This window comes from Lampris incognitus, chromosome 18 (genome assembly GCF_029633865.1).
Source record: "Lampris incognitus isolate fLamInc1 chromosome 18, fLamInc1.hap2, whole genome shotgun sequence".
Classification (NCBI taxonomy): domain Eukaryota; kingdom Metazoa; phylum Chordata; class Actinopteri; order Lampriformes; family Lampridae; genus Lampris; species Lampris incognitus.
In genome coordinates, this window is record NC_079228.1 from 23345953 (window position 1) to 23368994 (window position 23042).

Here is a 23042-nt window from a genome sequence, read left to right on the forward strand (position 1 = left end):
AACAGGAGCGAACATGTCTTTTTGGATCTAAATCTGATTTGCTAACATGGTGCATTATCATTTGGCACATACAAACTGATGGACGCAAGGGTGCAAACATTTCACGCACATGACAGCTAGGAGGCACAAAACTGAAGGAGGGGGTTATGAAAATAATAATAATGCCACACTGCATCTGATTTACTAAAGGAAACCCCACTAGTTTCACCCCCAACTTGCATACAGTATTTAATGCCTTGTGAAAGTGTGCTTTGCGTTGGACACAAGCATTGTTTCGCCTTGTATCTTGGGCAAAGATGAAGAGAGGATGAATGAGAGAGAGAGAGAGAGAGAGAGAGAGAGAGAGAGAGAGAGAGAGAGAGAGAGAGAGAGGGAGGGTGTTTCATGCTTGCAATACTCTATTTGGGACATCTGAGGATGAGGTGAGGAGTAGGTATAGGCAATTATTTCTCTCCTGAAAGAAATAAAAGATGAAATGGAACCACAGACCAGAATGAACCTTGCAAGAGCTGCACTTGCCCACTTATTTTGCAATAGGAATGTCATATTTCCAGATATATCCAGTCCACTAGCTTACCTAGATAGTGTCTCCAGGATCCGAACTGGCTAATTAATGTGGAATTGCAATGAAGCTCATTTAAATGTCCACTGATAGCAAATTGTTTGCAAAACTGGCAATATTAGTACCGTTTTTTGTTTTTGTTTTTGTTTTTGTTTTTTTTTTTTTTTTTTTTTTTTTTAGGGTGTGTTACTTATTTGTACATGTTTCAGAAAAACGGGGGGTAAGAGTCCCCCTGTCACCATGTTCCCTTGTGAGGGCACACCAGGGTTTTATGTACTTTTGTATTGACAGACTTGTTGAAATTGAGCGTAGCCTTAGCCATCGTTCTCTTTGTCTCCTGCAGATGAAAGGGACCGGGTACAAAAGAAGACCTTCACAAAATGGGTGAACAAGCATTTGATGAAGGTAAGGTCATATCTTTAACAACCCTCACTACCACACAATACTAATTCTGACTTTTATATCAAACGTAACTTGTCACATTGGAAGGAAGAATGCTCCTTGACAGCAATAAAAAAAACTGGAAAGAGACAGAGCAACGAATCCTCACAGATCTATTAAGTAGTGAAGTCTTGGAAAAGAGACTTTTTACATAATAGCTGAAGACAACATATTATCCATACTAGACAGTTCTCAGCTCAATAAAATGTGCACATGTTATTTGTGTTAACTGTATGCATGTATAAAAATGAGTCACGAACACCTGGTCTCGCTTTAGCTGGCTCTCAAAACCAGCAGCTAGGACTGGTGTGCTAGAGAGTTGGGCATGGGTCAGGTTTCACATCTGGTATCCAGACCGTCAGGGTGGGTTTTTGACTTTTAGGCCTCGGCAGCAGGCTGAAATGGTAATTAATTGAGCCAGAAGAGGAATATCGTTTATCAGAGACACAGTTGTATATTTCTGTGTTACAAACTTTTTTCTTTTCTTTTTTTTTCTTTTTTTGCAATATTTATGATTTGTCACATAAGACCATTCTCCCAGGGATAGATTAAACCTAGTCCTGGATTAAACTGAATTTTGAATGGAGATTCTCCTTACAAAATTCACTTTAGTCCAGGACTGCGCTTAATCTAGGCCCGGGAAACCATCCTGTAATCTCATTTTGGGCTGTACAATAGGGTTGTTTTAAGACATTCGACACAAATGTCAGCTAAATGACTAAATCAGCGTTATGCTACGTTACTTTATGTTAAATTACAATATTGTAGCGAACTCGGGGCACAACGCAACCACAGGAACTGCCGCGGCCGGGAAGCGAACCCGTATCGCCCGCATCGCAGGAGACATCGCTAACCGCTCGTCTAAAGGGTCAGACTCGCCAGCCAGCGGCCAGCGTGTCTACTAATCCATGCACGTTACAATATGTTATGTTACGTCACGTTACATTGACCTTTTTGGGGCGCTATAGTCATTATGAAATTATTATGGTTTCCATCTGTCATTCACAACACTTGGACAGGCAGTCTTATTAGACAGTCTTGATTTGTATTCCATTACCACTTACTCATCGCCTAAAAGACTGAAACTTTCGTTTCTGAAAAAAAAAACACACCCAGCTTTGCGGTCACATGATTTCTAACAGACAGCAATGAGTTACTGTGGTTGTTCCAAAGAGTGATCTAAAAAAATGAGACAACAACATGGCTCATGTATGTTGGGCAATGGTGGGTAGAGTTCCGAAAATATTTACTCAAGTAAAACTATAATTACTCCCAAATAAATTGCTCAAGTAAAGGCAAAAATTACCATTTGACAAACCTAATCAAGTAAAAGTATAAAGTAACTTGGTCAATAAACTACTCAAAAGACTCGTTAGTTTGTGTTTTAATATTGTTTAGTGGGTGCGAGCCAGAGATCTTCACAATTCATTTTATGTAAGTCCAAGTCTAGTTTCAATCTTGGAGCTAGAGTCTGAGTCAAGTCTCAAGTTCTCTTTTTAGAATGTGTTACATCCGCTGCCCATCAGGTTAGAAATAGACACCGTGCAACATGGTTATTTCTAGGGAATGCACTTTGCTTTGCATGCTGCTTATCTCTAATTTAATTATTTCTGTTTAATACAATTTCTTATTATTTTTTTATCTACATGAAGGTATTGATAAGATCACTTTAAAATATCATACTTGCTAGCTGCTTAGCCTACTATTGTTGCCTGTATCTGTTGTTATCTTGATATGGACGTGTAGCCAACCAAACCACTTGCTTTGATATGAAGGGTGCCACATATGATTTACCTTCTCTGGTAGCACAGGCACCCTATACAATATGGTTCTTTCTAAAGCATCTATGAACATAATCTTAAAACGTAAAGAATTATTGTGGCAATAACATGGGTGCAGCCCATTGTTGAATGAAGTAGGGTAAGACACTATATATATATATATATATATATATATATAGAGAGAGAGAGAGAGAGAGAGAGAGAGAGAGAGAGAGAGAGAGAGAGAAAGAGAGAGATAGATAGATAGATAGATAGATATATGGAAAAAAATTAATACATAGCAGTACAAGCTTGTTTCATGTGTCGCACACTCATCAGCTGATGAGTTAAGGTGTCGCTGTAGGGAGGATTATACCAGGCAATATTTCACCTTCTGCTGTGTTTTGTTTTTTTTTTTTGCTGCCTGTTGCTTATTGATGGTGGGTTGTACTTAAGCCTGAAATTATATCCACTTTTTTGTAAGGCTTCTTGGTAGGGGGGGGGGCTGCTTCATTAAAGATAGCTTCACGAGATGATAAACATGAGAGTCTCTTATTTATGCTCACTGGGATATTTTTTAAGCTAGAGGGTGGATGAGACCCCTCAACGCAGACAAACACCACCAACTGCAACTGCCGTACTAAGACATCGTGCCCTCTTGAAGGAAAATGCCAGACAGAAGGAGTCATCTACCAGGCATCAGTGATAAGAGAAGACAACTGCAAATTGGACACTTACATTTTACTAACAGAAGGCCCTTTTAAAATTGGGTTTAACGACGATATGAGTAGCTTCAGGAATGAGCATTCAAGAAATGCAACGGCCTTAAGCCGCCACATTTGGTCATTGGTGGACAAGAATATTAGTTACTCTATTTCATGGAAAATCCTCATGAAGAACAACGCATATTCAATTAAGAGCAAAAGATGTAACCTATGCTTGGCAGAGAAATATTTTATTACTTGCAAGCCTGATATGTCTACCTGGAACAGTAGAGATGAATTGGCAACCAGCTGTAGACAGACAAAAAATATCTGCTTTGCAATTACAAGTAAACCAGTGTCTATATTACCCCCCCATTAGATGATACACATGTAACACTTATTAGATGTTATATTTTTATATCTTGGTTGATCTTGGTTGACACGCCTCTTCAGTGTTGCATGGAGGTCAGGGACAGTACCTGTGGAGTGGCAGACTGGAGTGGTGATTGCCATATTCAAAAAGGTGGGCCGGAGCGTGTGCTCCAATATCGGGGCATCACATTGCTCAGCCTCCCTGGTAAAGTTTACTCTAGGGTGCTCGAAAGGAGGCTCCGACTGATTGTCGAACCTCGGATCCAGGAGTAACAACGTGGATTCTGTCCTGGCCGTGGAACAACAGACCAACTCTTTATCCTTGCAGAAGTGCTGAGGGGGGCATGGGAGTTTGACCAGCCAGTCTACATGTGTTTTGTGGACTTGAAGAAGGCTTATGACTGTGTACCCTGGGGCACTTTGTGGGGGGTACTGCAGGAGTGTGGGGTACTGGGGCAGTTGTTACAAGCCATCTGGTCCTTGTATAACCAATGTGAGAGCTGTGTCCGCATTCTCAGCACAAAGTCAAACACATTTTCGGTGGGTGTCGGACCTCGCCAAGGTTGTCCCTTGTCTCCGATTCTGTTTGTGATATTCATGGACAGGATCTCAAGGTGCAGACAAGGTGAGGAGTGTGTCCATTTTGGGAACCTCAGAATTGCATCTCTGCTCTTTGCAGATGATGTGGTTTTGTTGGCTTCATCAGAACACGACCTCCAGTGTGCACTGGGGCAGTTTGCAGCTGAGTGTGAAATGGCTGGGATGAGAGTCAGCGCCTCCAAGTCTGAGGCCATGGTTCTCTACCGGAAAATGGTGGATTGCTACCTCCGGGTTGAGGATGAATTGTTGCCTCAAGTGAAGGAGTTCAAGTATCTCAGGGTCTTGTTCACGAGTGAGGGTAGGATGTAGAGGGAAATTGACAGGCGGATTGGTGCAGCATCAGCAGTAATGCGGACATTGTACTGGACCATTGTGGTGAAGAGGGAGCTGAGCCAGAAGGCAAAGCTCTCAGTTTACCAGTCAATCTTCGTTCAAACCCTCACCTGTGGTCATGAGCTTTGGGTAGTGACCGAAAGGGTGAGATCGTGGATACAAGTGGCTGAAATGAGTTTCCTCCGTAGGGTGTCTGGGCTCAGCCTTAAAAATAGGGTTAAGAGCTCGGACATCCGGAGGGAGCTCGGAGTAGAGCCACTGCTCCTTCACGTCGAAAGGAGCCAGTTGAGGTGGTTTGGGCATCTGATTAGGATGCCTCCTGGGCGCCTTCCTTTGGAGGTTTTCCGGGCACGGCCAACTGGGAGGAGACCCCGGGGTAGACCCAGAACTCGCTGGAGGGGCTACATGTCCAATCTGGCCTGGGAATGCCTCGGGATCCCCCAGGAGGAGCTGGAGGGCGCTGCTGGGAGAGGGACATTTGGAGTGTCCTACTTAGCTTGCTGCCACCACAACCCAACCCTGGAGAAGCGGCTAATGATGAATTAATTTTTATTATATTTTAACTGTCTGCTCTTCCAACTGTGCCCCAGCACCACTCCAGTATATGATATACGTATACGTAAAGTACCCCCATGGGATGTTATCCTTTTATATTGTAAAAGTATGCATTTTCAACTGTGCCGTGGCCCTTTAACTCCTTGTTTTTTTCAAAACAAGCCCCAACCACTACCCCATTGGTTGTAAAGTTTCTGATGTTGTTTTTTAAAAAATTTACATTTTTTCAATGTTTTCTATACTCCCATTGGTTGCTGTGCATCATGACTACCTACCCCATTGGTTGTAATTTTTCAAATGTTTTATATCCTCCCATTGGTTGCTGTGCATTTTAACTACCTACCCCATTGGTTATAATTTTTCAAATGTTTTCTATCCTCCCATTGATTGCTGTGCACCGTAACAAGGGGCGTGACATGGGGCAACGTAGTATTTATTGGCTGTGTGTTTTTTCTTTGTTGTTTAACCACATTGTTAGCTGATGAGTGTGTGACGAACAAAACAAGCTTGTACTGAAATGTATTTTAAAAAAAATTCCTTTATCTGTCTTAATATTCCACTCCTCATTTATTGAGCACTTTTATAAACACCATTGATGGTTTCCGGGGGGGAAAACGCTATCTATCCATCTATACATACACATATATACACACACACACACACAAACACACACACACACACACACAAACACACACACACACGCAAGATTGAATTAAAAAAATGAAAGTAAGGTGCAATCAACACCAGTTCAGAGTTGAACATGAAACCACGTGGCAGCCCCTGATGCCTGGCACTGGGTGGCAGGAGCTGAATTTGCAGAAAGTTAAACTTGGATTGTAAGAAGTTATTTACAGAATAAGAGTTATGTACAGGGTAGTGCAGGTTTTATGCAGGGTGTCTATATACAAAGAGCACAGTAGGGATGATAAAAGGGGGGTGGGGGTGGGTGGGGGTCAATGTCAGGATCTATGGGTGTCCGGGGGGGCTTGTTAGAAAAGGCTGTTCTTGTGGTTTGATGTTCCGGTTTTTATAGACCTTAGCCTCTTGCTAGGGGGGAGGGTTTTGAAGAGACCATGGCCTGGCTGGGAATGGTCGGCCATGATCTTTCCTGCTTGTGTCCTGGAGGGGTACAGGTCCTGGAGTGATGGCAGGTTGCTGCCAATCACCCTCTCAGCAGAGCGAATGATATGCTGCAGTCTGCCCTTGTCCTTGGCAGTGGTAGCAGGACACCAGATAGTGATGGAGGAAGTGAGGATGGACTCAGTGATGGCAGTGTAGAAATGCACCATCATTGGCTTTGGCAGGTTGAACTTTTTCAGTTGCCACAAGAAATACATCCTCTACTGTGCCTTGTTGGTGAGGGAGCTGATGTTCAGCTCCCACTTGAGGTGCTGGGGGATGATGGTGCCCAGGAAGCGGAAGGATTCCACAGTGTCGACTGAGGAGCCACACATGGTGATGGAGGCAGGTTGAGCTGGGTACTTTCTGAAGTCCACAACCATCTCCAATGTCTTTAGAGCATGGAGCTCCAAGTTGTTTTGGCCACACCAGGACACCAGATGGTCAATCTCTCACCTGTAGGCGGACTCATCCCCACCAGAGATGAGCCCAATAAGGGGTGGTGTCGTCAGCAAACTTCAGGAGCTTGGCTGACTGACTTGGTTGACTGGAGGTGTAGCTGTAGCTAGAAGAGTTGAGGGGTAAGGACACAGACCTGAGGGGAACCGGTGCTGATGGTCCGGGAGTCAGAGACGCATTTCCCCAGCTTCACATGCTGCTTTCTGTCAGATAAGTCGATGATCCGAGACAGGCATGTGCAGCTGGGAGAGCTTGCAGCAGATCTTAGATGATGGTGCTGAAGGCAGAGCTGAAATCAACAAAATGGATTCTGGCATAGGTTTCTGCAGAGTCTGGGTGTTGGAGGATGACGTGGAGTGCCATGTTTACTGCATCATCCACAGACCTGTTGGCTCTGTAGGAGAACTGCAGGGAGTCCAAGTGTGGGTCAATGATAGTTTTAAGGTGGGACAGAACAATATATTCAAAAGACTTCATTACCACAGAGGTCGTGGCAACGGGTCTTGTGGTCCTTGTTTTTTTTTGGGGACAGGGATGATTTTTTTTATTTTGATTTTGATATACTTTAATGATCCCCGTAGGGAAATTATGCTGTGCATTTAAACCATCCTAGCTGTGTAGCTAGCAGCAGTGCACAGCCGCCATGCAGTGCCCGGGGACAAACTCGAGTTTGACTTGCCATGTCTCGGTAAAGGGCACAGACAGGAAGGAGTATTAACCCTAACATGCATGTCTTTCTGATGGTGGGAGAAACTGGAGCACCCGCAGAAAACCCGCTGAAGACATGATGGTGAGGTCTTGAAGCAGGCTGGTACATGGCATATCTCCAGTGAGGTGTTAAAATGTCTGTGAACACTGGAGACAGCTTCAGGGTGGAGGGAGAGACTAAGTCTGGTCCAGCAGCTTGGCGGGGGTTCTATCTCTTGAACAACCTGTTAACATACCTCTCCAGGATGGTGAGCGTCGTCCTTGTGGTAGGGGAGGAGGGGGTCTCTAAGGTGGGCAGTTGTGGAGAGGCCCAGGCCCCTGCTGAGGTAGGAGAGGAGGAGCTGGTGGTTGGGAGCTGATGGATGAAGTCATGGGGATGGTGTCAGGACTGTCCCATTGTCTTTCAAATCAGCAATAGAACTCATTCAGAATGTTACAGTTCCTAAAAAAAATTATTTTGTACTCATTTGTGTTACTTGTAACAAGTTACTTGCCCACCGCTGGTGTTGGGTCTGCTTGACTGCTGCTGAATCAGTGCCATCAAGGTGACGAGTCCTTGTTTTTTACTGGGGAATTGAAGTTTGGTTAACTCTGTGTTGAATGTTTGAAGCAGTCCGTGGGTGGGGAACAATGAACATCCTCTTACACATGGGTTCTAGTGACTCAGAGGCTTTCACATCAGATGTTATTCTTTTGTCAGGAAATCCATTTCATCTTGGCCCAAACAACTTGTATGGGTCACAGATCTGGCTGCCTTCTCAGACTGTTTGGCCCAATGGTTGCGGCGGCAAAGTCCATCCATCCATCCATTATCCAAACCGCTCATCCTGCTTCCAGGGTCGCAGGGATGCTGGAGCCTATCCCAGCAGTCACTGGGCAGCAGGCAGGGAGACACCCTGGACAGGCCGCCAGGCCATCACAAGTCATTTGACTGAAATGTGGAGCATAGCCATATGCACTACACCCTCATGACCAGCTTTTTCAAAAATGTCATTTATTGTTGCATGTCTTACATCTTACTTCAGATCACAAAGCATGAAAAATGGAAAAAACTTCACATTGTATATGTTATTTGAGTTAGTTTCAGTTTCTTGTTAATTTTTCCTTTTTAACTGTCAAGAATAATCATGCTGAGGTCTCAGATTTTACTTGGGGGACCTGGCCAAACCAAAGGTTAAATATTCAGTCATACACAGTCAAAATATAAACAGATAAGAAATGTTAACAGCATCTTATAGTAGATATTCTTATATGTTTCATTGATTTGTTTTGTTCCAGTTTGTGATTGAAGAAAAGAAATATCCTTCCAAATGACCTCAGACGTCTTTGTCGCTGTGTGTGACATCCCACCAGCATCCACATGCTTGTGTTTCTATTCTCTGTTCATACCTCACAACAAAGATTAGCCTCAGGTCTTCACTCATCATGTCCTGTCTTCTTTCCATCCTTTACCCTGTCTTCCCATCATTTTCCCATCAGCACTGGAAAGCAGAGGTAGGTGCTGCTTGTGAGCGCGCCTGTGCAAAGTGCTGAGTGGCCACACATTAGTTTCTGCATGTCCTCGTTACCCTGCCCCATTTATTTGACCTGGGATCCTAAGCTTTTTAACCTCTCATCATTTCACTCACTTTTAACACTTACTGCACTTTCCTAATCACTGTTAGAGCCTTTTGCAGTGTGACAGGCCCTATATCATTTGCTTTTACACAACTGAAGTGCTGGAATATTTTTAGCTAAATGTCCGTGGAGTGCCTGTGGATATGAAGAGAAAGAGCTAATCGGCACAAAGTTGTAAACACCATGCATAGAGACTATGGACAGTTGCAAGCACATCAGAAAGACATAGTGTAGTGTAATCAGTAAATCAACTTTAGTTCATGGTTACAAGTCTGAACGGGACCTCAGTGTTGCTGTTACAAATCGCAGACATTAATCCAAGTCATTCACCTTGTGTAGTAAAACCTCTGCCTGCATGTTGCGGTTATTTACTTTTATCAGGTGAGGATTTAGGAATTCAAATATCATGAGCTTTTTGCAATTCCTTGCATTCTATCTTTAGCCTCTCGGGTTTCGTTCAAATCTTGTGATGTAATTTTAACATTGGGTTTTGTATTATGTATGACAGAAGCAGGAATGATACACCACCATTACTGATTTATAATATGAAAAGTTTTCTATCCAAGTGCTGTGGTGATTCAAGTTACTGAGTGCAGGCTTTTCATCTTTGACACAGATTACTAATCCAGAAAATGTGCATACTAATCCAGAAAATGTGCATCTTCCAGAGTTCCTTCAGAAATAATCCTGTTACAGCCCTCGAGCACTGAACCTTGATTTCTTCAGAAAAAAATAGTGTTGTCCACAAACATTAATTTTTCCATTAAAGCTGCTACAAGGAGTTTTCCACTGATTACTTATTCGTCTCGATTTAATTTTGATGTCTCTATATGATCGAAATAAGCAAATTAGACGATCAGTGAGAAGATTATCTGTTGCTATATAGCTTGTCTCTGGGTTATATTCCATGCAAAATCTGTTGAAACAATTCATGGCACACAGACAGGACACATAGCCACAATCAGAGATACATTACCTCATCGCTGTATATCTTGCAAACAGCTGTTTTTACCAAAACACCATTACATCCCACACTGTTCTCTTTCAAACAAATGAACAAGCTAGCAGAAGGTGAATGGAGGTCTTTGGGAGAGGAGGTGATGCTTATTTGAAATTAAATCGGTCCTCCATGAAACACTACCACTTTTGTCCACAGGGGGTCCATTTTCAACAAAAATCCAAAACTCCTCCTAGCAGCTTGATGTTATAACAGATAGTGATGTTATTTTACTTGACTTTTACAAATTCAGGTGCATTCGTTTATTTTGGGTTGGCAGGGTGGTTTTTTTGAGGGACTGTCCTTCAATAGGACAAGTTGCAGATTCACAAAGCAGTGTGATAGCGTCCACCCTGCTCAAATGCCCCTGAGCAAGGCATTAGGTCCTGACCAGCTCCAGAGACAATAGCTGACCCTGTGGTCTAGTCTTCCATTGGAGGCTAGCCAGCAAGAGACATTTTCACTTTGATGATTGATAAGATGTCAACAAAAAGAGTAAGAGAAAGATTTCATTTAAATTATATGAACTTTTTCTCCCCACCTCTCCTATCAGGCCCAGAGGCACATCACTGACTTGTATGAAGATCTCAGGGATGGACACAACCTTATCTCCCTGCTGGAGGTGCTCTCCGGAGAGACGCTGGTGAGTGCATGGTGACCCCTTAGCTTCAGATGGTGGGATATCTGCTTCTGCTGTTAAGCCATCCTCCTTTCCAAAGCCTCCCTACTCTCCCTTATCCCCTGTCCTACTGACTTAATTTGCTTTCTGGTTTATTCTAGTGTTCAGTCTACTCATCATGAGTTTTTCCTAATGCACCCAAACTGCTGGAGTTGTTTACCTGAGTCATGTCTAATATTATGCAACCCAGATATCCCGTCAACCCTACATTGCATGCTTCTAATATGAATCTTCAGAAATATGTGGACAATTCAGCACACCCTGAAGCTATGCACACTATTTTAATTTATCTATCCTACCACTTCGTCTTTTGGTAACACTCCTTTCAGTGGACTACTTCATAGCCTCAAAACACTAATTTTCATTTTTTGCTTCCATCTCTTAACCTTTTTTGCACTGACATGTTTGGGCCCTGGTTTTCCTTTATCTAATTCCTGTTTGCTGACCTTTGCCCTGACCTTTTCCCCCCTCTGCCTCTACCTTCTTCTCTTGCGATGCTCTTGCTGTGATAGCCGCGGGAACGTGACGTTGTGAGGAACGTGCGGTTGGTGAGTGGCACCTGGACTGTGGCTGGCCGCCTCCTCGGGCGTGGCATGTGTCACCACCCCAGGTGGCTGCTGGGTTGTGCATGATGTCACACTCCCTGTATTGTCTCTCTCTGTGTGTCAACATCGTCCCTCCCCTTTCCATTTTAATCGATGAGCTTGCTGAAAGCCTTAGTCTCCTCTTCAAGGTCAAGGATCAAGTAAGGGAATGACATGTCTGCAGATTATACAGTTATTGTTGTATGAGGAGACATTTTATTGTAGTGGGTTTTTTATTGCAGTGTGTAGCATGGAGTGGATTTTCAAAGGTATTTTCAGTCACTTCAGAGTGCAGATGTAGTGCTACTGATATCAAACTACTTGTTATCTGCTTCTCATTGAGACTTTAGTCTCTAATCTGCTGCCAAATGAAGGTTTTCATGTAGAGTTGCTTATGTTTGCACAAGAGAGCCAAGGATTAGGTTTACTCACTCAGTACAGGCCAAATTGGCAACGCTACGAGCAAATAATATCTTGACTAATACCGCTGCAAAGCTTTTGATTGGCTCAGAGCTTATAACTTATCGATTATCAATTGCATGTAATTATCAACCAGATATACTCTTTACTTGTAAGGTCATAGCATCCTGTGCACTTCAGCAATGTGTAGAGACTGCAGATGCATAGATAATGCTGCTTGGCCTGAAGGATCTGCTTGAATGGATTGGGTTTTAGATGAGACACTGCTATCTTCTCTTAAAAGTACAACACAATCATTGTTCAGTCTCATTGGGAGAATATAAGAGCCACCTAGCCTGATGTATAAGGTGTCACAGTAGGCATGGGGGAATTTTGTATTTAATCTAGGTCCTTGTTTTAAACAGTGAATGTGACTGACAACTTGAAAAATCACTGAAATCTTTAGGTGTTATCGTCCATTATCATGCATTCACTTTCAAACATCGCGGGCCGGACCTCCAATGCATTTCAGAGCCATGTAGAGCCAGATCCTAGCTGCAGGACTGGTAAAGCGAAGTAGTAGTGGGATCATGATACAACACAGTTTGAGTTAGAACTCAAATTCACCTTCCTTATTTTATTTTCCAAAGAACATGACTGTGAAGATTTGCAAGATAAATCTACTGCTCGACGTAATAAATCCAAAATTGTCTTTTTAACACACTGAAATAGTCATCCTCAATCATGGGGCTTTGCTTTTTGCTGACCATTCATGCCTCGGGTGTTGTCTGCCCCTAAATATTTGTCTTTTCATCTTTTCAGCCTCGTGAGAAGGGACGGATGCGTTTCCACAAACTACAAAATGTACAGATTGCCCTGGACTTTCTCAAACACAGACAGGTTGGCAAATTATAACACATTTCTCTTTGCATCCATCTGTATGTAATCTTAGATTCTTGAGGTGGAAAGTCTTTTCCCAAAGAAAGATAAGATTGCCGGTTTGTCACTGAAACCATATGACTCAAACACAGGTGAATCTAAATGAATTTATTCACGTTGGTGTCCTCCCAGGTCAAACTGGTCAACATCAGAAATGATGATATCGCAGATGGAAACCCCAAGCTGACTCTGGGACTGATATGGACCATCATCCTTCACTTCCAGGTAATGTAATGAATGGCACGGATCAATGGACATTCTCCAAAAACAGGGAGTGATTTACCATGAGAAGGTCCTTCAGTCCTTTTTATCGTGCAGTTGGTGAGACGGAAGCGTTTATCACTGTTTGATGAATAACAGCTTTGATTTACATGTCAATTTGAGGTAATCCAGACTGAGCAAACCTCAGTCCAGGTATGAATTTATGAGATCAAACATTTCCTTTAGTTAAAAAAAAAAAACGTGAAATTTGCTCAGTTTACTTTCACTAAATTATGATTGATCTGCTTCCATGCCACGGCTGGGGGGGAAAAATCACAGTAGTTTTCATTGTTTGGGCTTACAAATCAGTTCCAATTTAGCCTGATGTTGACACAGCCGTCGTGGTAGGAGTCCAGCATCCAGCTCAATAAAAGTGACTTTGTTCAACATCTGGTAGCATTTAGGTTTTCTGCACAACAATCGCCAATTCCCCTGTTCTCAAGTACACACAGACTAAACAGTGAAAAGAGCCTTTGTTTCATTCATTTAAAGATCATAGTAAGTTTTTTTTTTTACTGTTATGAAATTCAAATTTTTTTCATTCTTTTTTTTGTTTATTTGTTTTTAGAGGTCCTATGACACTAAGACTGACAGGGTTAGGGGTTCATTTCATGTCAGGGCCACCCGTGGTTAAAAACACAACTTGCATTTATCCTACTAAAAATTAGCTTGGGATAAAAGTGTCCACAAAATGGCGTATGAGTCTCTATTAAGGGAGAGGCGTGTATGGATATTCATTTAGCAGATTTTTTTTTTTTAGGCTTCGGAAAAAAAGGAGGGGGCACAGGATGAATCTTTGATGCTTTCGTGGTTTTCTATGGTCATGCTGGGATGTGGATCTGGGATCCTGTCCTCGTCCTCATCCTCGTCCTGTGTGACTCAGTAGTTCCCATGAGAAAGAATTTAAGAGGACACGTGGGTGTGCCACTTAAATAGGGCCTATATTGGAAATGACTAAATTTTAATTTTTTCCTCCCAAAGAATAACAGAATAACAACCCTTCCATTTGTTGAAGCTCTTAGTTATCTCTTTTTTATCATGTAGCAAATGTCTATTCTAGTTCAATTCTCATTTTTCTTAAAACTAGATAGCTGGATGGATGGATGGATGGATGGATGGATGGATAGATAGATAGATAGATAGATAGATAGATAGATAGATAGATAGATAGATAGATAGATAGATAGATAGATAGATAGATAGATAGATAGATAGATAGATAGATAGATAGATAGATAGATAGATAGATAGATAGATAGATAGATAGATAGATAGATAGATAGATAGATAGATAGATAGATAGATAGATAGATAGATAGATAGATAGATAGATAGATAGATAGATAGATAGATAGATACTTTATTTGTCCCCATGGGGACATTGGTTTGGAGCACAATCACAAGGCATTTCCTCACAACATCACAGAGTCACCAGTAGACATACTCACACACATACCTGATACCTTGGAGAGAGAGAGAGAGAGAGAGAGAGAGAGAGAGAGAGAGAGAGAGAGAGAGAGAGAGAGAGAGAGAGAGAGAGAGAGAGAGAGAGAGAGAGAGAGAGAGAGAGAGAGAGAGAGAGAGAGAGAGAGAGAGAGAGAGAGAGAGAGAGAGAGAGAGAGAGAGAGAGAGAGAGAACGAACAATAGTGAGGAACTCTGCCAGTCAGATGATCTAGTTTCACTTGTTTCCGAGGCAGCTTTGCAAATTGTCTTCAACAAAGCGACATTATTTCGATTCCAGTGGAGGGATCTGCTTTACTCCAAGACAACGCTACTTATTTCAAGATCTCTCATCCAGTTGGCAGGTAGTTGTACAAGGAAAAAAACCATCTTGAAAGTTGGAACAAATTCTTTTCAACTTTCACTCATGATAGTCATCATAAACAATGGCAAACTTCCTGTAAGCTCCCCATGGTGCAGTTTACAGTTTATAAATGTGTGGGCAATTGGTTTAGATAAAGGGCTCGCTTCGTGACAGGGAGGGAGAACGGGGTTTTAAAAGTGGACTGAGACCGCAAGGGTGGAGGGCCTGTTTCCATTTGGCATCTGAGTCATTTTGTGCCCACGTACGGCACATAGGACTGGGGGAGGGAAAGGATGATGGTCATTTTTTTTTTCTCTCCTCCACCCTTTCCTTCAAGAAAGCCTGGAAGTGAAAATATCAGCATTTGCGGTGTTTGACTCATCAGCACGCGTTAAAAAGAAAACTGAAAACGTGGATTTTATTTGTCATAAAGCACTTTTTGTTCCAATGAGGGCCTACGAAAAGTCGCATGACGGGGGTGGAAAAACATTTCTCAACACGTCGTTTGCACCTAAATATTTTTGATGTTCTAATATCTTTTTATCTCAAGATCGAATCTTCTTCTGTTGGTGATCATGATCAAGTAGCAATAAACAGGAAAACCCGAGTAAAGTCATGCTTTTGGATAACTTTCTAAAAGCCTGATATGATTGTATAGCATCACATTATCCAATTGCAAACCTCATCCATTTTAAGAAAGACAAAACTACAACAAAAAGGAGTATTTGATGTTCTTACCTGGATTATTGAGCATGCATAAAGGCATTTGCTGGTAGTATTTGACAGCTGTCAAGTTTATGAATATGACTCAGACAGCAGGCGGTGCTGGGAGGATTATGTGCTTGATGCAAAACACACAGAGTACTGCGTCACCCAGCTGCAAAAGTAACCATCAGAGTAACTGAGTCATTAAACACAGCGCTGGCATTCACCTTAAAGTGCCTCTGTAGTATTCATGCACCCTGTGTATTCAATAATGTCCCGACTCTTGAGAAAAACGGTAGATTGCCAAGAGATTTTCAGCGAGATGTCCCTGTGACTCATAGTGAGGCTTCCAACTTTTAAATAAAGGAATTTGCCCATTGACATTTAGCAACATGAAGACTCCTACATTCCTTTGCAGCCGCAAAAGTGTTTACTGGAAGATTTAACTTGGAGGATTTCTTCTTCTATTTTTTATCAGAAGCTTGCAGAACTTTTTACTCATACTATTTTGATTTTGCTGTTATATAATTATAAAGTGTGTTTGTTTTGCTCCCAAGCAATAAGTGCAGTGGACTTCAAGGGGCCTTTCAACCACAAGGAATGGTAGTTAGTTGAGGTTAAGGACGTGAGTCATCTCGAGTCTGACGAAGAAATCACCCAAAAAAGCTCTCTGGAAAAGTCTCATCTTGACCAAAACTTCAATTTTAATGAATATACCAAAGCTCAGAAACTGTTCAACTTTGAAAATGAACTTTTTTTCTTTATTCCATCTCCAATAAGTTTCATTTTGGTTTGAGGGAAAAATGTCAATCTTGTCTCGTGAACTGTTTGCAGCTCTCTTAGTTTCAAATCTTTCTGTTTCAAGTCAAAACATTTATCCTCTCCCTTCTTCTTCTACTACTTCTTTTACTAACCACATGCCAACCTCCTTCCAGATCTCAGACATTCAGGTGAATGGCCAGTCGGACGACATGACAGCCAAGGAGAAGCTGCTGCTGTGGTCCCAGAGGATGGTGGAGGGATACCACGGCATGCGCTGCGACAACTTCACCACCAGCTGGAGGGATGGAAAGCTCTTCAACGCCGTCATACACAAACACAGGTGAGCCGCAAAACTGTCCCGCGTGTCGTTCAACAGGTTGATCATGGATGGCATCAGCACCGCCAGGGCTGGCAGCGCCATCACCCGGCGGTGCTGACCATGTTAAATGTATGCCCTCACTGTGCAGTAAGGGACCTAGGATCAATGTGTCCACCAACTTGTAAATGGTCAAAATATATATGAAATACATATAGAGAAAATTGCATATAGGTGTAGCACAGCACTCGTAACAGATTGGTTGATATAATAAACCTAGCTCTAAATGCGATGGGTTGTATGAGGTTAAGGGTAGCAATGTCAGTCAAACCGGAGGTAGCCATTCAAAAAAGTATAGGTCCATTGCTCTGTAAGGTGCATTTTGATGAAAGTGTCTCCCGACCGGCAGGCTGAGAGAATCCCAAACTCGAATTGACTGAGAAGAAAAATAAAAAGCAACCTGGACTTGGGATCTCATAACGCTGGAGGACATGAATTTTTAAGACCCCCACATGATTTTTGATTTACTGCAATAGATTTGAAGACAGGAATGTCCTGTTCATATTTGTGCCTCATGGCAATGTGACTGAATTTTTTTTGCCAAGCGAAGTGATCCATCATCGCATGTCAAAAATCAAGATAAATGTCAACATTATTTATTTATTCATGAATTCTTTTTTTTTTTAACTTTTATTTGTCCAGGAACATTAATTCATCCAGAATATTGTATGCAGAGTTGTGCAAGTTTATTTGTACAGCATCTTTTTAACATATCGATTCACAAGTTAAAAGAAAATGAAATACAAACAATGAATCAATACAACAAACATAACACAATTATAAAATACCAATCATTCACGCCTCACGTTCCGCACGACATAGTCTGAAAGCCATATTTGATTGATGGTATAAAAAATAAAAAGCTGGCAGGAAATTAAAACATTGTGTGTCTGTAAAGAGGCCATAAAGGGTTTCTTTTTTCTTCCTTTTTTTCCAACATAAGCCTTTGTTTTTGCACAGTCATGCACATCCTGTGGGATCTCTTAACACACAACACAAGAGAAACCTATCAGCTCTGAGTTGGCATCGCTCTGCGTCAAAACAGAGTCTTTTTTTCTTTTTTTCCTTTGGACTGAGAGGGTGTATCACACACATTTGCGAACAAGATCCCCTGGAGGTGTGTGTTCTGGAGGCTCGGCAGGTTGCAGCAAAAGGCAGTTACATGAGGCTCTCCGCTGTAGTCTCCTCCTCGGCGGAGGGAAAATAGGAGCTGCAGAGCGAAAACAGTCTCACCACTGCAGAGGACTTTTGGATCTGACGCGTAATTGAACGGAACGGAACGGAAACCAGAACAATGGAAGTGGATTTGGATTCAAGCTGTGGAAAGTGCAAATGGACTGAGTCAGGATGGGATTGTTTGCGATAAGTTACCATTAAGATTATCTTTTTTTTCCCCATATCTTAAAAGTGGGAAGTTGCTGAAATTTCAGAACTTTTGTGAAAGGCAAGTGGCTTTTTAGATGTATTTGTATTGTAAAAGGTAAAGAAAGATATAAAACTTGGAGTTGGGTCATCTCGGAAACCTGCAGCAACCTTGACCTTTACCACAATGCTGAACCTGAAGAAGAAGATCCGTTCTAAGCGGCGTCTGAATAGCGCCTCCAGCAGCGTGGCCGGCTCCATCAGTGACCTGGAGGACCGCGTGATCATGTTATGCGACGACATCCCCACCGAAATCCCCGTCAACTCGGGACGGAGCTCCTACAACCCTGGGGCCCACTCCAGCCGAGCGTCTCAGACCAGTGAGCATGAAAATGGATCTGAGCCTCATGTCTTGCACCTGAGCAGGGACAGATTCTCCTACAGACAAGCCTGCTACGTGGAGAGGGAGCCCTCCATCGGCCGTGGAGAGTATTATGTGCAGAGAGTCGTGCAAGTGTAGGAATGAATTGATTTTAAAACCTGGTGGTCAGGGGGGGCTTTGAAAAGGTTTTTCCTTGTTCTCGTTTCTTCGCTTTCTTGACATCTGTTTAGTGCATGCATGACTTAAGTTCAACTTCCAAGTCAGAACTCTTGCATTAATTAAGTGATGATATCTGTCTCTGATATACATTATGTGTATTGTACCTAATACTTTTTATATTCTTTTATCATAGCTAAGGTATTTACTTACATGGAATGAGGATTCCTTAAGGTTATGAGAAGCGCTGTGCGTGTACCTGCATGTTATTTATCTGACTGCAATTACCTCTCAGGCAAAGTCTGTTTCTTTTCATGAAAAATTGCAGGGGATTTTAACTTCAGCTGGTAGTGGAGACTCCTGTTTTTGCCTGCCCTATTTAACACCACACCTCCCTTTGAAAGGACTGCCATACACAATCAAACTGCTTTCAGCAAAAAAGCGATGTGATTGACAATGATGGCCAGCAGGCTCGAAATGAAAAGGAGTTATGTAACCAGTCAGAGATGGGGCTGTGGGCAGGGGGTCAAGTCAAAGGATAACTCGTAAATCACTTTATCAAAGACAGTTTTCTCATCATACCCAAAATCTAGTCAGACATAGTTATTACTGCGTAATTGCCAGCTTCCACTTACATCGCATTTCTGTCTGGCTGCTATCCCCAGGCCCACTCTGATTGATATGAACAAAGTATATCAGCAGACGAATCAGGTGAACCTGGAGCAGGCCTTCACTGTGGCGGAGAGAGACCTGGGCGTCACCAGACTGTTGGATCCAGAAGGTGAGAGGACACACAAGCACATGGAGAATCTCACTTTTTTTAATATAACTTTGATTATCATAACTTTGATTATTATATTTGAATAATTTATGCAGGGGTTTTTTTGCAAGCAAGCATGCATGCCTTATTTCAGCATCCCTGTTTCACATGCATTTAGCTATGCAGAACACAACAGTGGGTGTACAGCAGAAACTAATACTGAATGAAGTGGATTTTTATCTTCAGTACTTCTGTTGCCCTTAAATATTTCAATTAGAAAATCTCTGTGCAATGAACTGGGCATGTAAAGTATGCCACGTTGTCTGAGTTCCTACAACCTGATGCAATCGGAGTTTTAACTTTTAGTTTTGTTTTTTTTTTCTATTTGTTGACAAATGTCCCTCCTTTGTATAGATGTGGATGTAACCCACCCAGATGAAAAATCCATCATCACATACGTCTCCTCTCTGTATGATGTCATGCCCCGGGTACCTGACGTTCAGGATGGTGTCAAAGCCAACGTAAGTCCTCCTCATTAACACCCCTTCCTCAACATTCACACTTGGTGCAGTGACACCTTTTAGCCTGAGTCAAGGTTGTCTGTCTGAACGTCGGCCATTTCAAAAGAGGCAAGATTAACAGTTTGGAGGTTGACACAAGAGACCCTCAGCAGTGGAGGTGTGAGGTGGGTCCTTTAGCAGATAATAGATATAGATGAATTTTTCCTTATGACATTATGCTGCATGAGGGCTGGGCAACAATTCAATATTATTGTTTATAGTCTTTCAGCGGTATTGCATCCTAATGAAATGTGGATATTGTCATGTCGTGATACACAATTTTGTTTTGTTAAATTAATGATAATGAGACTCTGTTACCTAAAATGTCTCACAAAATGTGGTCTGAAATATTTGAAGGAGGTATTATTTGAAAACTAGTTTTGGTTTGATATTATATTTAACATTACGAACCATTTCAACGTGATGAGCTTCAGTTGGGTTCCTAACTACGATATTTTTGCATATGTGAGCAGATATTTTTGACAGACATTAACATTTTGTGAAATTCCCTGTATCATCGTCATAATATGTTCCGTATGGCCCATCACTAGGTTGCATAGCATATGAAAAGCTATATCCCATTTACTAAAGGAAGATGTGCAGCCTTGTACTAGTCTTTAGCTAGTGGGGTGTGGTTGCATCCGTCTTAAGTAGGCTGAATTAGCTTGAGACAGGTTTAAATGCAGCTGCACCGCAACAAAGACACACCAGAGCTGGAAATGGCAGGATGCAGACCAGCCATCTTCAGCTCTCTTCCCAACAAAAGCTTTTTACTTGGCGTCATTTTTTTTAGCCTTTTAAAGGGTTTTAACTCGGGTGTTTTTTAAATCTACGTCTTTGTATATTTTGATAAATGACCTTTTGCACCTTCAGAGCCCTGGCTATGGCACAGGTTGCCACATAGTGGTCTAATGCTGGTTTACTGAGAAACAATGTTACAGCACAAGGTTTTCCTCATGCTATGGTGAAAGTCTGAATTAACAAATTACAGTACAACTATCAAGTCCCCTCTGATAAAGGTTACACAAGAAAAATGTATGCTGAACCTTATTCTCATCCAAAAACTCCACTCTCCTTTTCGTACCTTTCACCCAGGAGCTGGAACTGCGTTGGCAAGAGTACTATGAGCTGGTCACCCTGCTGCTGCAGTGGATCAGACATCACATCATCGTTTTCGAGGAGAAAAAGTTTCCCAGCAGTTACGAGGAAATTGAGGTGCGTGATCAGATGAGCCTCAAAGGAACCTGGTCAGCAATAATGTGTTGTATCTTGTGCCATAAGTGCTTCTAACATTATATATAAAGATGTACATAACTTTCAGCTTTTTCATTATTTTGACTGACATGATGCCAAGTCAACTGTGATGGTAATGATGATGGTGGCGGTGATGATATTAATGGCTGAATTTATCGCTTCAATATATTTGCAGATTCTTTGGCGTCAGTTTCTGAAATTTAAGGAAACAGAGCTCCCTGCAAAAGAGGCAGACAAGAACCGCTCTAAACACATCTATAAGTCGTTTGAGGTCAGTGTTCCCCTGAAAACTCAGTGTGTCATGACTGGAAAATATAAAAATAGAAATGAGCTGAGAGTATTTCTTAGCTGTTAATATGGCTCTGCACTGATAACACCAAGCCAAATTCCTGTTTGTTTATTCATCGACCCTGATTTTGAGGACACATCTGTCATTGAGAAAATCAAAACAGACATAATAATAATAATAATACATTTTATTTGTGGGTGCCTTTCAGAGCATTCAAGGACACCTTACAGAACACAGTTAAAAAAAAAAACCCAAATAAGCTGCACTGTATCAGACAGCATAAAATCAAAACAGATATGGTAAACTACGTCTGTCTCCTGTCTTGCAGGGTGCAGTCCAGGCAGGCCATGTCAAAGTGCCACCAGGATATCACCCCCTTGATGTCGAGAAGGAATGGGGTCGTCTGCATGTTGCCATCCTGGAGAGAGAGCGCCTGCTAAGGACTGAATTTGAAAGGTAAAAAAAAAATATGGTGGGAATATTGTCATGTGTTCTGTCTGACCTCAAATTTGTCAGTAATAATGGTGAAAAAACATGGGCCTCTAAAAAATAAAAACTTATCATTGCACACTCAAGGCTATGTGATCCTGATGATGACTCATTTAGTAATGATGAAGTCCACTTGGGTAAAGAGAGAAACTGAGTTGGCATTGTGAAGTGGAAGTATTGGGCCACCACATGATAACAGTGCCATGGCAAAGAGCTCCCTGGTAATATGGTCACTTGATATTTATTCAAAGCCTCCATTTCCTGATCACAAGTTAACAGGGTGTAGCTTTTCAAAAGGGCTGGTTCTCAATGTCACAAGACTCAGAACTACATTGGGCTTTGTTCAGTGCATCATTATTGCAGTAGTTGACGGACGGAGCTTAAAAGGATGGATGGTTAGAGAAGCCTTCACCATGGCCTTTTTGAATCATGGCTATGCATTACATAATTTATTCCGCCAAAAGAGGGAGTAAGTGCATCACTTTTTTTTTCAGTTAGCAAACCTAGCGCTGTGGAACTGTACCACACACAAAGGTCATAGACTGTTTTGTATGTAACTTTGAAAATCATTTGCATTGATTATCATTAACAATAGACAAAGGAGTAGACTATCATGATGGGTTGTCAGGTAATCTGTCTTGTGCAAACTGCCATGTGACCTCGGACCTCCATATCCCGACTTCCCCCGCAGGCTGGAGCGTCTTCAGAGGATTGTCAGTAAGGTCCAGATGGAGTCTGGGGTGTGCGAGGAGCAGCTCAACCAGGTGGAAACCCTTCTGCAGACGGTAAGGTCTCAAAAACATGGGGGTGATGTATTCATGTTTGACCACGGCATTGCTGAGAGAGTGTGCACACCACAGCTAAACTTCCTCAGGCATGCCCTGAGAAAGTTTAGCATAGTATGATAAACTAAACTCTAGTAGAAAAGGAGAAGTATACAGTATCATCTGATATGCGTCAGGTAATGTAAGCTGTGGCAGACCAGTCTGTATTTGCATTGCAGTGCCCACTATTGAAATGCTGATGCCCAATACATGGAGTGATTACATAAGC

General features: G+C 42.0%; 1 protein-coding gene across 5 annotated transcripts in view; it reads left to right on the forward strand.

Moving 5' to 3' along the window:
* Positions 1–23042, forward strand: part of pleca (plectin a) — a 71994-nt gene that overhangs the window by 19241 nt on the left and 29711 nt on the right. For 3 of the 5 annotated variants that reach the window (XM_056297865.1, XM_056297863.1, XM_056297864.1), the window contains exons 2-12: positions 906–967; positions 10781–10870; positions 12712–12789; positions 12961–13053; positions 16535–16701; positions 19303–19418; positions 19812–19918; positions 21053–21172; positions 21387–21482; positions 21829–21956; positions 22681–22774. In XM_056297865.1, coding sequence (XP_056153840.1) covers positions 906–967; positions 10781–10870; positions 12712–12789; positions 12961–13053; positions 16535–16701; positions 19303–19418; positions 19812–19918; positions 21053–21172; positions 21387–21482; positions 21829–21956; positions 22681–22774 — 1151 coding nt within the window. Of the gene's footprint in view, positions 1–905; positions 968–10780; positions 10871–12711; positions 12790–12960; positions 13054–16534; positions 16702–17854; positions 18616–19302; positions 19419–19811; positions 19919–21052; positions 21173–21386; positions 21483–21828; positions 21957–22680; positions 22775–23042 lie in introns of those variants that run through there. The other 2 variants (XM_056297866.1, XM_056297867.1) reach the window with 2 other exon arrangements.